Source organism: Pseudomyrmex gracilis, unplaced genomic scaffold (assembly GCF_002006095.1).
Source record: "Pseudomyrmex gracilis isolate BER0280 unplaced genomic scaffold, ASM200609v1 scaffold_167, whole genome shotgun sequence".
NCBI lineage: Eukaryota > Metazoa > Arthropoda > Insecta > Hymenoptera > Formicidae > Pseudomyrmex > Pseudomyrmex gracilis.
In genome coordinates this window covers 20481-32516 of record NW_018020751.1, presented here as the reverse complement: position 1 = coordinate 32516, position 12036 = coordinate 20481, and the positions used below count along the sequence as shown (strand labels likewise).

Sequence of the window (12036 nt, the reverse complement as noted above, 5' to 3'; positions counted from 1 at the left end):
TCGTTAAAGATCTTCTATGTTGGGTTTGTTATCTTTCATAGACTACTCTAAAGGTTTGAGTAATATAGAAAATCACAATACAGGTTTTTTACTCGGAACGATTCTTTGACAAAAAAAAAAGACGATTCTTTACGAAAAATTCGCACAAGCAACTACTAAATTACGCTAAAAGCACGGTAGGTAAATACGACAGACAAAATGTGAATTTCTTTCATAAATTTGACCGAAAGATCACGAACATCTTTTCGGGTCTAAATTGTGACATTGAATCGAACAAGTGTCATGCAAATCCAGAGGAAAGGAGAGAGAGTAGTCGTCTTTTGACAATAATCCCCCGTGGATTATTAATTCTGCGGAGACCTTGCAGGTGCTCGGGCACGGCTTGTGTGTATTATAACGCGCGTAATCAAGTTATGAGAATTTATATAAAACACTGTCGCGATTAATCGGCGAGGAAGGCGGATGTGACATAAACTCGGTTATATAAAACAGATGCTAGAACGAACGGAAGCCTCTGTAAAGTCCCTCCTTCTGCGTCGTGGATGGACTTTCGCGAGCGCGGAGAGAAGCCCCTGCGAGAAAATCATTATACATATGCATGGACCATTGGCGATGCCATAGAAGATCGAAGATCCAAGCAATATGTGCTGTGGCGTTTCACCTTTGATCCACGTCATAACATGAGTACGTGTATTGTCACACATGGGCGCGATTCGGGAGCGACGTGAAATTCAGATCGTAACTTTAGTTTTGTTGTTGTTTCCGCGAGAGAGGATTCGACAAGAACCGCCGGTGGGGATTGCGCCGGAGAAATCGCAAACTTTGTGCGATCAACTAAAAAAAAAAACGAAGAACTAACAATCACGCGACTACCGTTCTTTTTTGCGTTCTTCTCGGACGGCACGCGACGCTCGAGTCGGAGTTTCATGGCACGTGACCGATGCTCGCGTGCCGTGTCTTTCTATTTGTCCTAACGTGTAAAAGTTGATTTTTGAACATTGACGTAAGTTTAAAGGAAGATAGTATATCTCTCACTTTTTTTCACTTTTTTCCTGGAGCCCTACGGCGCGTGACATGAGACTTCGACAACATGGAGGACAAAAGAAAAAACGATTACTTAGTTTAAAGAAAATAATAAAAAGTAAAGGATACAAAAAATAAACAACCATTTTATGAAGTAATTTGTGTGAAATGAAATTTTGAACAAAAATATATTACATCAAACTTGTGATACAACAATGCGTGGAGATTCTCATTAAAAATGAAATATTACAAGACAAACATACACGTCACTTCTAAGACAGGTATGTGATTTGTTGTTTCTAAAAAAAACTTATTATTTCTAAAAAAATATATATTGAAGAAGATTAATTGTACTTCTAAAAGAATTTGTGTAAAATCAATTCTGTAAAAAGTACAATTGATAAAAAGTACAGCTGGACTTTTTCTTCGATTTTGAAAAAATTCGAATGACTCGGAATATGACATCGACTTTAGGTACACTTTTTAAAACAGAATAGTCCAAAATGCAATAATCATTTATGTATTTTTATTTAAGTGTTGTAAGATTTTTTCTTTTTTTTCTTTCTTTTTTTTCTTTCTTTCTCTCTCTCTTTTTTTTTTTTTTTTTTTTTTTTTTTTTTTTTTTTTTTTTTTTTTTGATTAGACACAGCAATAACGTTAATGCGTGTTCCGAAAAGAGTCAAAAGAATACGTTGCGAAGCTTAATGTTGCTACGAGACATTTACTATTGTGCATGTAAATTGCTTTTCACAATAAGAATAATATATTATAAGTCACAACACATATCTGTGAATGGATCTGTGAATTTAATGGTAGTCGTGCAAGAAAATGTTATCTCGATTTTACATCACTATTATACTTCGTTATGAAGTATATGCAAGAGAGTCCATTCTGCCAAATTTTGGGAATGACCTGAACGATACACAGTGAAGTGTCTGAGACACATTATGAGATTCTTTGTAAGAATCATTAATGTAACTAAGATTAATGATTGACAAACAATCGATGATGTTGACAAACGATTTTGAGACAGGTGACAAAAAAGATATATTAAATTATGATGACGTATTATTTGCTACTGGATTCGCGCACATTGTTGTTCGAAATAGTTTGCTTTTCAAAGAAAATAAAACTGCTATTCTAACTTTTATTTTGATTGATACCATTTGTCACAAATCTTCTCCGATTCTTAGCTGTTCGAAGACACACAATAGAACTTACTGGAAATAGCGGCCGAATAGTAAAACCAAAACTCAAAGGAAAGAAACTAATGTTATTTAACAAATAGTAATATTACTTTACAATATAAATTTGTTTGTATTAATTTTTTTATTTTCTAATACTTTACCACGTGTCTCGAGTTTAATACGTTTATCATGTATACTTCTTTTTGTTGCATAGGGGTGGCTATGTAACGGAACACAATAAACATGGGAGACCTCATGACAATAATTCGCGAGATTGAATGGCTCAGCGGGCACGCGGCGCTTTTCAATGGGACACTCCACTTTGCGCCCGCCGTGATATTATGTACCGTCGAATCAATGCAAAACAGTATTTAATCCGTATCGGAAACGCGCGCGAGAGATTAATCCGCAGGAAAATTATATGTTTTACGCGTGGCACTTACGCGTATCAATTTTGTTGTTCGCGCGCACACATGAAAGAGCAAAGAAATCTATTAATTCAAACAGACGTTATTCAACGTTTAAATTTGTTTAAACCATAGCATTTATTTATTTAATATGTCTTTTGTCCTTCCTAAACGTTCTCAAAGAAAAAAAAGTAAAATTAAAATTTCTAATTGTCTCTTGATTCCCGGTCAGATATCTCGAGAGCATGTTTTGTTTACAAATAATTGCGTTTAGATAAAATTGCTTAAATTTTTAAGCGAGGAAAATTAGCGGAAAAAAATTTACATCGCGCACCTCTTTCGATCGTTTCGTTAAACGCTTGCTGCACTTCCGCTCGCCCTATTTTATTTTACGCTTACGATTGCAGGATCACGAACTGACATGTCGGCGAATCGCGGCTCCCACACTGCGAGACTGTCAATTAGGAATCCCTCGGTCGTTCCTCTCCAATATCTGCTGAATCGCCATTTCCGTCGTCGCTGTTTGCAAAATGTCAAAGCTGATGGTGTCGCACGAGATCTCTCGAAACCCGATGTCGAATTTACTTATGTCAAGTGTTTTCTTGCGAGTTTAATACACATCACACAAATAGAAAAAAATATACTGGAACGTGCGATAAAAAAATAAATTACACGACAAATAAATTGAATTTTGTCGCTTTTTATTTTTTTTATTTTTTTTTTTAGAGAAAGAGAAAGAGATATCGATTGAAACCGCGCATGCGAATCGCGCGAACGCAAGCGGGAGTTGTTGTTGTGCAAGTCTATATAGTCCTGATGGTGATGATATTATTTAACAAACAAGCCGGATGGCGGACTTACGGGAGTAGTATTACCGGTAATCCCCGCATCGTCTTTAGCGCGGCCGCACGCGGTGCGAGCCTATTCTACGGTAATTAAGAGATTAAACCCTGTTGCCTGACACTCTGTCCCTCTGGCTCGTTTCTCCTCCGCCTGTTTCTTAGGTCCTTGCTCGACGACTACATACGCGCGCGTCTTATCCCGATCGCGTTACAGAGCGAACATGAAACACCTTGCGCAAGCAAACTCCCCGTGTTAGGCTCTGACGTTCGTAAAAATATCTCTCGTTCCGCCACAAAGAACATTTTTTCAACAGGAAATAATATATTTCATCGACGGCATTAAATTATTTAACTAAATTGTCTTTGCAACTGGCATGTTGAAGCGTGTTCCTTTGAGAAAATTTTAGTAAATATTATATATATATATATATATATATATATATGCAAATTGATTTTTATATAAATATAATAAATATAATAATAAATATTGATAATAAATATAATGACACATGCTAAGTAATTGAATGTTACAGAAAAAACTATTTTTGTAGCAAAAAGTTCGCAAAAGAGTATTAATTGTGTCGTTTTTATTTTTCGAACTTGTTTTTAGTTTTACTAGAAAATGCATGGCGGCGAATCGACATTTACACAATCTTGAAACGGTTGCCTGGCTGTTAAAAATCGCACGCATCAGCGCGTGCTTTTCACATCAAGATCTTAGCTCGCAAATCACCGAGAAACCTCGATTTCTCGATACCTGACAATCCCGCGCGCGGTCCCGCGCGCCCGTCGATCTCTCGATCGGTATACGAACGAACGAACGAACGAACGAGCAACGCATATATGCGCGCGAGCGAGCGTGGCACGACGTGCAGGACACGTCTCGAATATTTTACCCCGGGAGTTTTTCCTCTTTAATTGATTCAATCGGCGAAAAACACGGCGAGACCGGCTTCAACCCCCTCGGGGGTTTTCGCCCTCTTCCCCGCCGCGTCATCCGCGCTTCCGACAGCCAACCGCTGTAACGAGACGCCAGAACCAACCCCCATTCCGAACAGAAACGCCAACCCCTCTTCGCGGTTAGTCTCTCGCCTGTTCCTTTTCCTCGCTCGCCCCCTCGTCGCGGTTATCCCTTCCCACGTTTTCGACCCTTTTTGTTCTTTTCGTTTATCGTCTCCTTTATTTCCTCCGATGTTTTCCTTCGCGCGCGGATCCTCCGCAGCCTCCGGTTTCCCGTCTTTTCCCGCGCGCAATTAAACGCTTGTTACAATTTTTCGACTCTATCCGCGTTCTCCGCGTGATTCGCGTTTTTCTATTTTCATCACAATTATATTTCTTGCCTTTTATCACTCTTTTGTCTTTTATTTCGTTTCTTGTATGCACAGCATGCGCTTCGTACAGAAATTTATGTTTACTTTTTGTATTGTTTTTTTCTTTTTTTTGTTTTACAAATGTGTGCGAGTACGTAGCCAACGAATTAAAATTATTACGTCGAAGACGTAATGATTAATCCTGACAATTATTACTTTATTAATTTATTTTACAGTCTCTCTATTAATTTATTTTGCAATTTTGTGCGTATGTAATAATACATCGAGGTTTGTTACAATTATTTAATCTTTATTGTTCGTACGTTTTTTTACATCATTTCTTATCGCGCATTCTTTAGTGTGTGTGTGTGTTTCTTTTTCTTAATACGTAAACACTTCTCTCTTTCTCTCGGTTTAACCCCTATCGGCGCGATAACACCCTCGACAGTGTAGCGCGATATAATACGGAAACATTTATACACACAGTTGCCGAGAGCTGAATAGTTGCCGCCGGTTTGTTCGCGAAGCCCGGGTCCTCTTCGACGAGGGCGCGTGTCGAGTGGGATGGGGTAGTTTGCCTGCTGGAACGAAGAGGCAGGGAGGGGAGGGGGAGAAAGTTTCTGCGGGCGCGGCGGAAACTCTCTCGCGGATTTTCCGTTTGTTATTTTAATTAGAGCCTTCGGGGCCCGCTCTTAACGAGTGCTTGGCTCTCGCTCGCGTTTATTGTATCCTTCTGGAAAACGACGGTTGTGTCGTACCATCCCGCCGTCGGGGCTCGTGTTGGTGGATCGCGAAAATGCGCACTCAGCCCGGGTCCTCGTTTATTTATGCCTCCGCGAGATAGTCACGTGACGCCTTATTGCGTCAATAAAGCGTCACGTCGTAATCAAATTGCACGCGCGTAATCGTAATTTAAATCATCTTCCTCGTGCAGATAGAACAATTTGTAATAATTTATCTGCACAAAGAATAGCGTGATACAAAACGGCAAGTAATTTACATGTGCTGTGGATCTTTTTCCGAGAGAATAAAGAGATGAGAAAAACAATGACACGGACGAACTATTGTTAGTTAACTTTTGTTAGGCCTGTTCTACAATACAGTCGTAAGCTGTAAGTCGTAAGAAATTGACCAATCACAGATAAATCACAGAAGAATAATCGATTGTGATTGGTCAATTTCTTACGACTTAGGGCTTACGACTGTATTGTAGAACAGGCCTTACACATCTTTCGCAATGTGTCAGATACCTAAAATTTTTTTTCTTCGGAAGAAGAATTATTGTTGCTTCTCTTGGTTTCTGGACAGAGTGGTATCTCCCAGTTTCAAGAGATACCGGATAAAAAAAAAATAAAAAAAAATCTCGAGTAAACACTTTCGGTAGCGTCGTTCTCTCACGTGGTTATTCGAGATAAAAGAATGGAGAATCGTGCAGTAAGTTCTAGTTGTGAATTTTTTTCCAATATATAAAAAAAGAAATAATATAAATGTAACGCGGACACGAATGCCGTGCGTGGAGCGCACAATATTGTTCCACAATCGGAAAGATAAATGCTTACAAATCTGTTACTATGAAAGAAAAACGTGACTTCTTTACGATATTTCTGTTGCCTTCTTCAGTGTATCCTTGTATCGTTTTTTCTTTTTTTTTTTGTTACCATTTCGCACAAGAATGTGTAGAAAAAGATATACGGAAAGAGTTTTCTCAGTCCTCTGTAGTTTATGAGATGACTCTGGGAAAGAGAGATTCGTCAATCTCCGTCTAAGACTTTCTTTGCATATTTTTTTTTTTCCCGATCATATTTTATGCGCTTTCTCTTCTTTTTCGTAAAATAACGCGTGTGAAAAATGCACGACGAGTTTCCCTCGTTACGCCGACGCGCGGAAGCTGGTTAGAGCCAATATTGACGAAGTAGAAAAACGCGGAATATTTTGAAATCGGATATTTTAATTTGTAAATAATATGTCATATGTTTTATTGCGACGCTCTTTGTGCCGGTGTTGCGCGCGCGAAAGGGTTTCAGAGGAGCCGCTTTTAATAACCCGGATGCGGATGAAGTTCTCCACCTAGAAGTTTCGTATTCGGATTCTAGGGTTCGGGTTGGCGTAATCCGCTAGGTAATTCCGCTTCGGATTCTTCAACCCCATCTGCACACCGTCACGGTATCCTATTACCTTTTCTTTGCCCTGCCGGTTTCTTTAAGACGAGAAAAGTGAAAGATACGACTGAGAGGAAATAGAGAAAGGATCGGCGGAGAGAGACTTTGTTGAAAAGTAGCTCGACGATTTTTTTCGAAACGACTTCAAATTCTGCTCAAAAATGACAGTTATATATCGCGAGATTGCGAAAAAAATATATTTTTCTACCGTGTGCTACGGAATTTTATAATTGCGGAAATAAAAAAAAAAATAGTTTATTTATATAAAATACATTCTGTAAAAACTGATATTAAAATAACAAATAAATCAAAATTTGTCTCACATATATCTGAAAATAATTTTACATGTACATACAAGCTCTCTCTTCTTAATGTATGTAAATTTGTGTTCCTCAATCGCTTATTTGCGTTTACACGCAACACAATTCAAATGAGATGGAATAATTCTAAATATGATATAAATATAAGATAATTTTCTACATATGATAAGTAGAAAATTAAATTGTTGACTACCGTTTTATAGATTCACTTGATAACCACAAAAATTTATCTTATGACGTTAATATTATCATACCTGGGTAATTGTGATGTTAATATAGATATCGTTCTTACCGAAAGACAAGTACTTATTTCGGTATGTACACATAACCTCCTCGCCTTTAAATTTTAACCCTAACCTATAACAATCAGTAGTGACACTGTTTTATTTTCATACATGAATGTGCAAACATAGTAAAAATGAGGAATCATATCAAGAAATAATAAATTAATCTTATATTGACGTGTTCAGCATAAATCTTTGTAATTACCTATATTGTTCATCTGCAGGTTTTTTTATTATGATTGTAACAAAGGTGCCGAAGAGTCTCTTCTTAGGACAATTCAAGCGAGTTTCCCAAGTTAACATCAACAATTGTTTTTATTTTTGTGCGCCGTCGAGTCTCTCACATCGTACCGCATGCGACGGATGCAGTACGTGCGCGTCATTAAATAAAGCTCCTGAACAATATAATTTGAGAGCAAACAATAACGTGTCTCATCCCCGGATTGTTTCTCATCTAACTCTGTATCATAAAAACAAACATGCAGATTGCAAAACACACCGTCGACATTACAGCAACGTCAGATATTTTTCAAGTGTCTCATCGAGCGTCAGCGATGACTTCGTTCCGAAAGCCGATGTCTCGTTGCAATTTGTTGGCTTTTACAAAACATTATCAGAAAGCGCACCTGTTCGAATGACACAGGATTCTTTGTTATGGATGCACGACTGTACAGGTCTACCGTGGTGGGCGGTGATTGTACTTGCCACTGTTTCGCTGAGAACTCTGCTAACTTTGCCACTGTCCTTTTATCAGGTAGATTTATACAAAAAATATCTGTTACACAGTTCCAAGACTCAAGATTGCTTGTGATTTCTTACAAGAATATAATATATTTCTTAGCAATACATAATGGCGAAATTGGAAAATCTCAAACTTGAAATGAACCAGTTGGTCAAAGAAATGAAGGCGGAGGCAGCTTACGGGAAGCACAAGTACAAATGGTCCGATGATTACACCAGGCGATTGTACAATCTTTCTGTAGGTAATGTTTTAGATCGATTGAGTTTTTTCAAGTCAGAGTGTGACTTAATAACGAAATTTGCGTAACGTAATCTTTAGATACTCGTGCGTATTAAATATGGTTTTTTTTATTGCAGGCGAGAAAACAATGGAACAAATTGATTGTTCGGGAGAACTGTCATCCGGCAAAAGCTAGTTTGGTAGTGCTGGTACAGATTCCTTTATGGGTGTCGTTATCGGTGTCCATTAGAAACCTATGTTACATGCTACCCAAACAAGACGCCAGTAAGAATGACATTATTGAAATAATAAGTAGGTCTCTCTCACGTGTTCTATTAATTTTTTTTTTTTTTTACATCCTTACAGGTGCTTACGCTACCTATCAGGAATTCATAAACGGCGGGTTTCTGTGGATGACGAATTTGACTGCGACAGATCCGTTTGTACTTCCCCTAGCAATGGCATTGTTTAACTTAGCTATTATCGAAGTGAGTTTTCATCGATTTGAGATCTCTGTAAAAAAAAAAAATATTACGGGATATTTTTAATTTTCTTCAAACGTGCAGATAAATTGTATGAGTAGAGTTCAGGAAATGACAAAATGGAAGAAATACCTGACTAATTTCTTCAGAATCGTTGCGATAGGAATGATTCCTCTTGCTATGTATGTACCATCGGTGAGTCAAAACTTATTTATGTAAAACAAAGATAACAATTTTTAGAAGTAACTCAATATATTTCTTTTTTTTTTTTATAGTGCGTGAGCTTGTACTGGACAACAAGCAGCGCGTTTGGTCTCTTCCAAAATCTGATTCTGCTGTCTCCGAAGTTACGTCGGCTCGCGAAGGTGCCGGTGACCGCATCCGAATCGCCGCATCCGTACGCTTTGCTGCGCCGGCGAATAACAGCCAGATATCAGTTTAAGAAACGAGTGGACACTCCATCGTAGATGCAAATGCGATATATATTTTTCATGCGCAATTTCTTTGCACAAATAAAAATTCACATTTCGCTTACAGATTCTGAGAAACAGTCTTTTATCCACTTGGAAGAACTCTCTGACGTCGCTCTGATCTCATTTATTTTCCTTCTCTTATTTTTAAACGAATGATTCACACTTCGCGTGGCAATCGACAAAATTCTCCAGAACGCGTTTAGCGATTTCCATTTCTTTTGAATAAGAGAAAAATAAAAAAAAAAAATGACCGCCGCAATCATGTAACTGACAAGTTGATGGAACTGTATCGATATTTTCCGAATAATACTTCAGGCGCGCCACAATGAGAGATTTATCTTTTATTACTTTTTGTTGAACGCAAACTTTTATCGATCAGAAGCGTATTAGGTTTTTTTTTTTTTTTAATAGTAGCGGTGCTTATCGCTAGTTTATTATACCTCGGCATTGTATCAAAATGAGTCGATCAATAATGTCCTCGTTTCATCAACGAGCGGGACGTGTGTGTGCGCGCCGTGTGTTAACAATAATTGCTCCCATTATTATTTCAACACCTTTTGGTATAAATCAAAAGCAATAAAGAAGCAGCTCTTTGTGTCTGCGCGTTTCCATCAATAGTAAACACGACGAATGAAACGTGCTATTGCGATAGCAGGTACATTTTTTTTTTCCCCCGCTCACAGAAGAGAAGATATTGCAGTTGTTGAAAAACGTCGTGGTTATATACATGTCACCTTTTGCCCTCTTCGCGTGAACCGGAGATAACGAAAATACGAGAAAACGCGCGTAACCCAGAAAAACGCATCTAGCATGATAGCGCAACATAACATTGCCTTTTCATCGTGTTCGAAGATTTTCTATATAAAGTTCGATTTCTTCTTCGCGATGCAAACGCAAAATTGAGTTGAATTGAATCGAACGACGATCGAACAACGATCACACGAACGAGATGAAGTCTTCCATAATTTTACTGTGTCTGGTGATGTGTTCAGTGCCGCTTGTAATGACACAAGTACAAGTAAGTACCGCACTTCGTCAGTAGAAAGCCCGGAATTATTAACGTCAATGAGTGTCAATGAGTCATGTGAACGAAAGCAAAACGCTTCTCGGAACTTGAACTCAAAAGCATCTCGTTCGAAGTAGAATTATTGCTCTTTCTCGCTTGTTGTTTTTTTTGTTTTTTTTTTGTTTTTATGTGCAAATAATCTTTGAATTTTCCAACACAAAATGTGATGCGGGTATTTTTTTGTGATTTTTTAATATATACGCAAACATCATTTATCGTCGTGACGTGTATAAATAATAGAAAATTGTTGTACGCAATTTTTAGCGTAAAATGTTTGATTTTTTTTTCCCCTCACAAGATTGATTAGAAGATAAACAGAGAAGTGTCATCATCAGTTTAATATATCGAGACACGTTGTTTGTGCAGATGATTTCTGCAATGTGTTTTCGCGTTGATTTTTTTATTTTTTATTTTTTATTTTTTTATCACAGCCTGTTAGAGAAAGAGAAAGAGAGAGAGAGAGAGAAATAGCTCTCTTTCATTCGCACGACCTTATTCTCTTCTTTGTTGCGGCTGTGAAAGCTAATTGAACGATTTATTCACTTAGGCACATGTATTGCCCTATCCGGGCGACTGCACCAAGTATCAACAATGCGATAACAGCGGCTGCTTTGTCATGTCCTGCGGCATAGGAACGGAATTCAATCCGGCTATAGGTACCTGCGACTATCCACTGAGAGATCGTTCGGGTTGCAATAATCGCGGATGAGAGATTTCACCCGCAACTTCAGCTAGCGGCGCTTGCGAAGATACGGGAAATCCATTTTGTCCGATTACCTCCGCTTCTGTTTCGGACGTGTGGATTTTAACTTTGTTTTCACATTGTGTTCAAAATAAAATTATGATATTGCTTTAAAAATTGTGTATCATTTTGTTCGAAAATGTCTCTCGCTGCGTCTAAAGCAAAGTTTATCTGTTGCGCTTTCTCTGCTTCGTAGTTTGAAAAAGCAAATGAATTGTATTTTAATTATGTAATATATAATATAAAATTAAATTATATACACACAATGTGTGTTTCAAGTTTATTGAGCGAGAATCTTTTCGCGTGCGAATTGACATTGTCGGTGAAGTGTTGCGGAAATATAATCTCGCGAGAGAGATGATTGTGCGATGAAATGTCGCACTGTCGCTCGGTGGTGTGATAGCGCCACTGCGATGTAATGACGAGTGCAGAGAACGAGCGACGATCAAACGGTGTCCGACGGGTGTGCTTGCAAAAAGAGAAACGCAGCGCGGAGAGACGCGACCTTCGCTTATGCACCGAGGAGAAGATAACCGACTTTTTTTTTTTCGCAAACTCAGATCAGATAAATTGATTCCGTGAACGTCTGAAACGGCGCAATAATTTGCGGTGCTTCCCGCTGTGACGATCGGCATCAGCGTTTCGGAAAATTTCCGCTCAATTGGATCTGCAATAAATAGTCACGAGACAGACCGGGATCGACTCTCGTTTCACGTTGGACAGATTTTGAAGATCGACTTCTGAGGATCTCGTTCGCAAGGATGTCGTTCCGATTTCTGA

At 38.4% G+C, this 12036-nt stretch overlaps 2 protein-coding genes across 2 annotated transcripts; both read left to right on the top strand.

Moving 5' to 3' along the window:
* Positions 1-7581: 7581 nt before the first annotated feature.
* LOC109857631 (mitochondrial inner membrane protein COX18) lies at positions 7582-9511 on the top strand. The gene is made up of 6 exons (XM_020434132.1): positions 7582-8286; positions 8374-8511; positions 8631-8778; positions 8860-8981; positions 9060-9170; positions 9251-9511. Exons 1-6 carry the CDS (start codon positions 7768-7770, stop codon positions 9440-9442), a joined length of 1230 nt encoding a protein of 409 aa, XP_020289721.1. The 5' UTR covers positions 7582-7767; the 3' UTR covers positions 9443-9511.
* An 805-nt stretch (positions 9512-10316) lies between these two features.
* On the top strand, positions 10317-11373 carry LOC109857632 (probable chitinase 3). The gene is made up of 2 exons (XM_020434134.1): positions 10317-10466; positions 11062-11373. The coding sequence occupies exons 1-2, from the start codon at positions 10398-10400 to the stop codon at positions 11221-11223; spliced, it is 231 nt and encodes a 76-aa protein (XP_020289723.1). The 5' UTR covers positions 10317-10397; the 3' UTR covers positions 11224-11373.
* Positions 11374-12036: the final 663 nt, after the last annotated feature.

Coding starts and splice junctions, on each gene's coding strand:
- LOC109857631 (XM_020434132.1), top strand. CDS start 7,768: ATGATTGTAACAAAGGTGCCGAAGAGTCTCTTCTTAGGACAATTCAAG. Junction 8,779..8,859: donor GCTACCCAAACAAGACGCCA/GTAAGAATGACA, acceptor ACATCCTTACAG/GTGCTTACGCTACCTATCAG. Junction 9,171..9,250: donor TTGCTATGTATGTACCATCG/GTGAGTCAAAAC, acceptor TTTTTTTTATAG/TGCGTGAGCTTGTACTGGAC.
- LOC109857632 (XM_020434134.1), top strand. CDS start 10,398: ATGAAGTCTTCCATAATTTTACTGTGTCTGGTGATGTGTTCAGTGCCG. Junction 10,467..11,061: donor TTGTAATGACACAAGTACAA/GTAAGTACCGCA, acceptor TTATTCACTTAG/GCACATGTATTGCCCTATCC.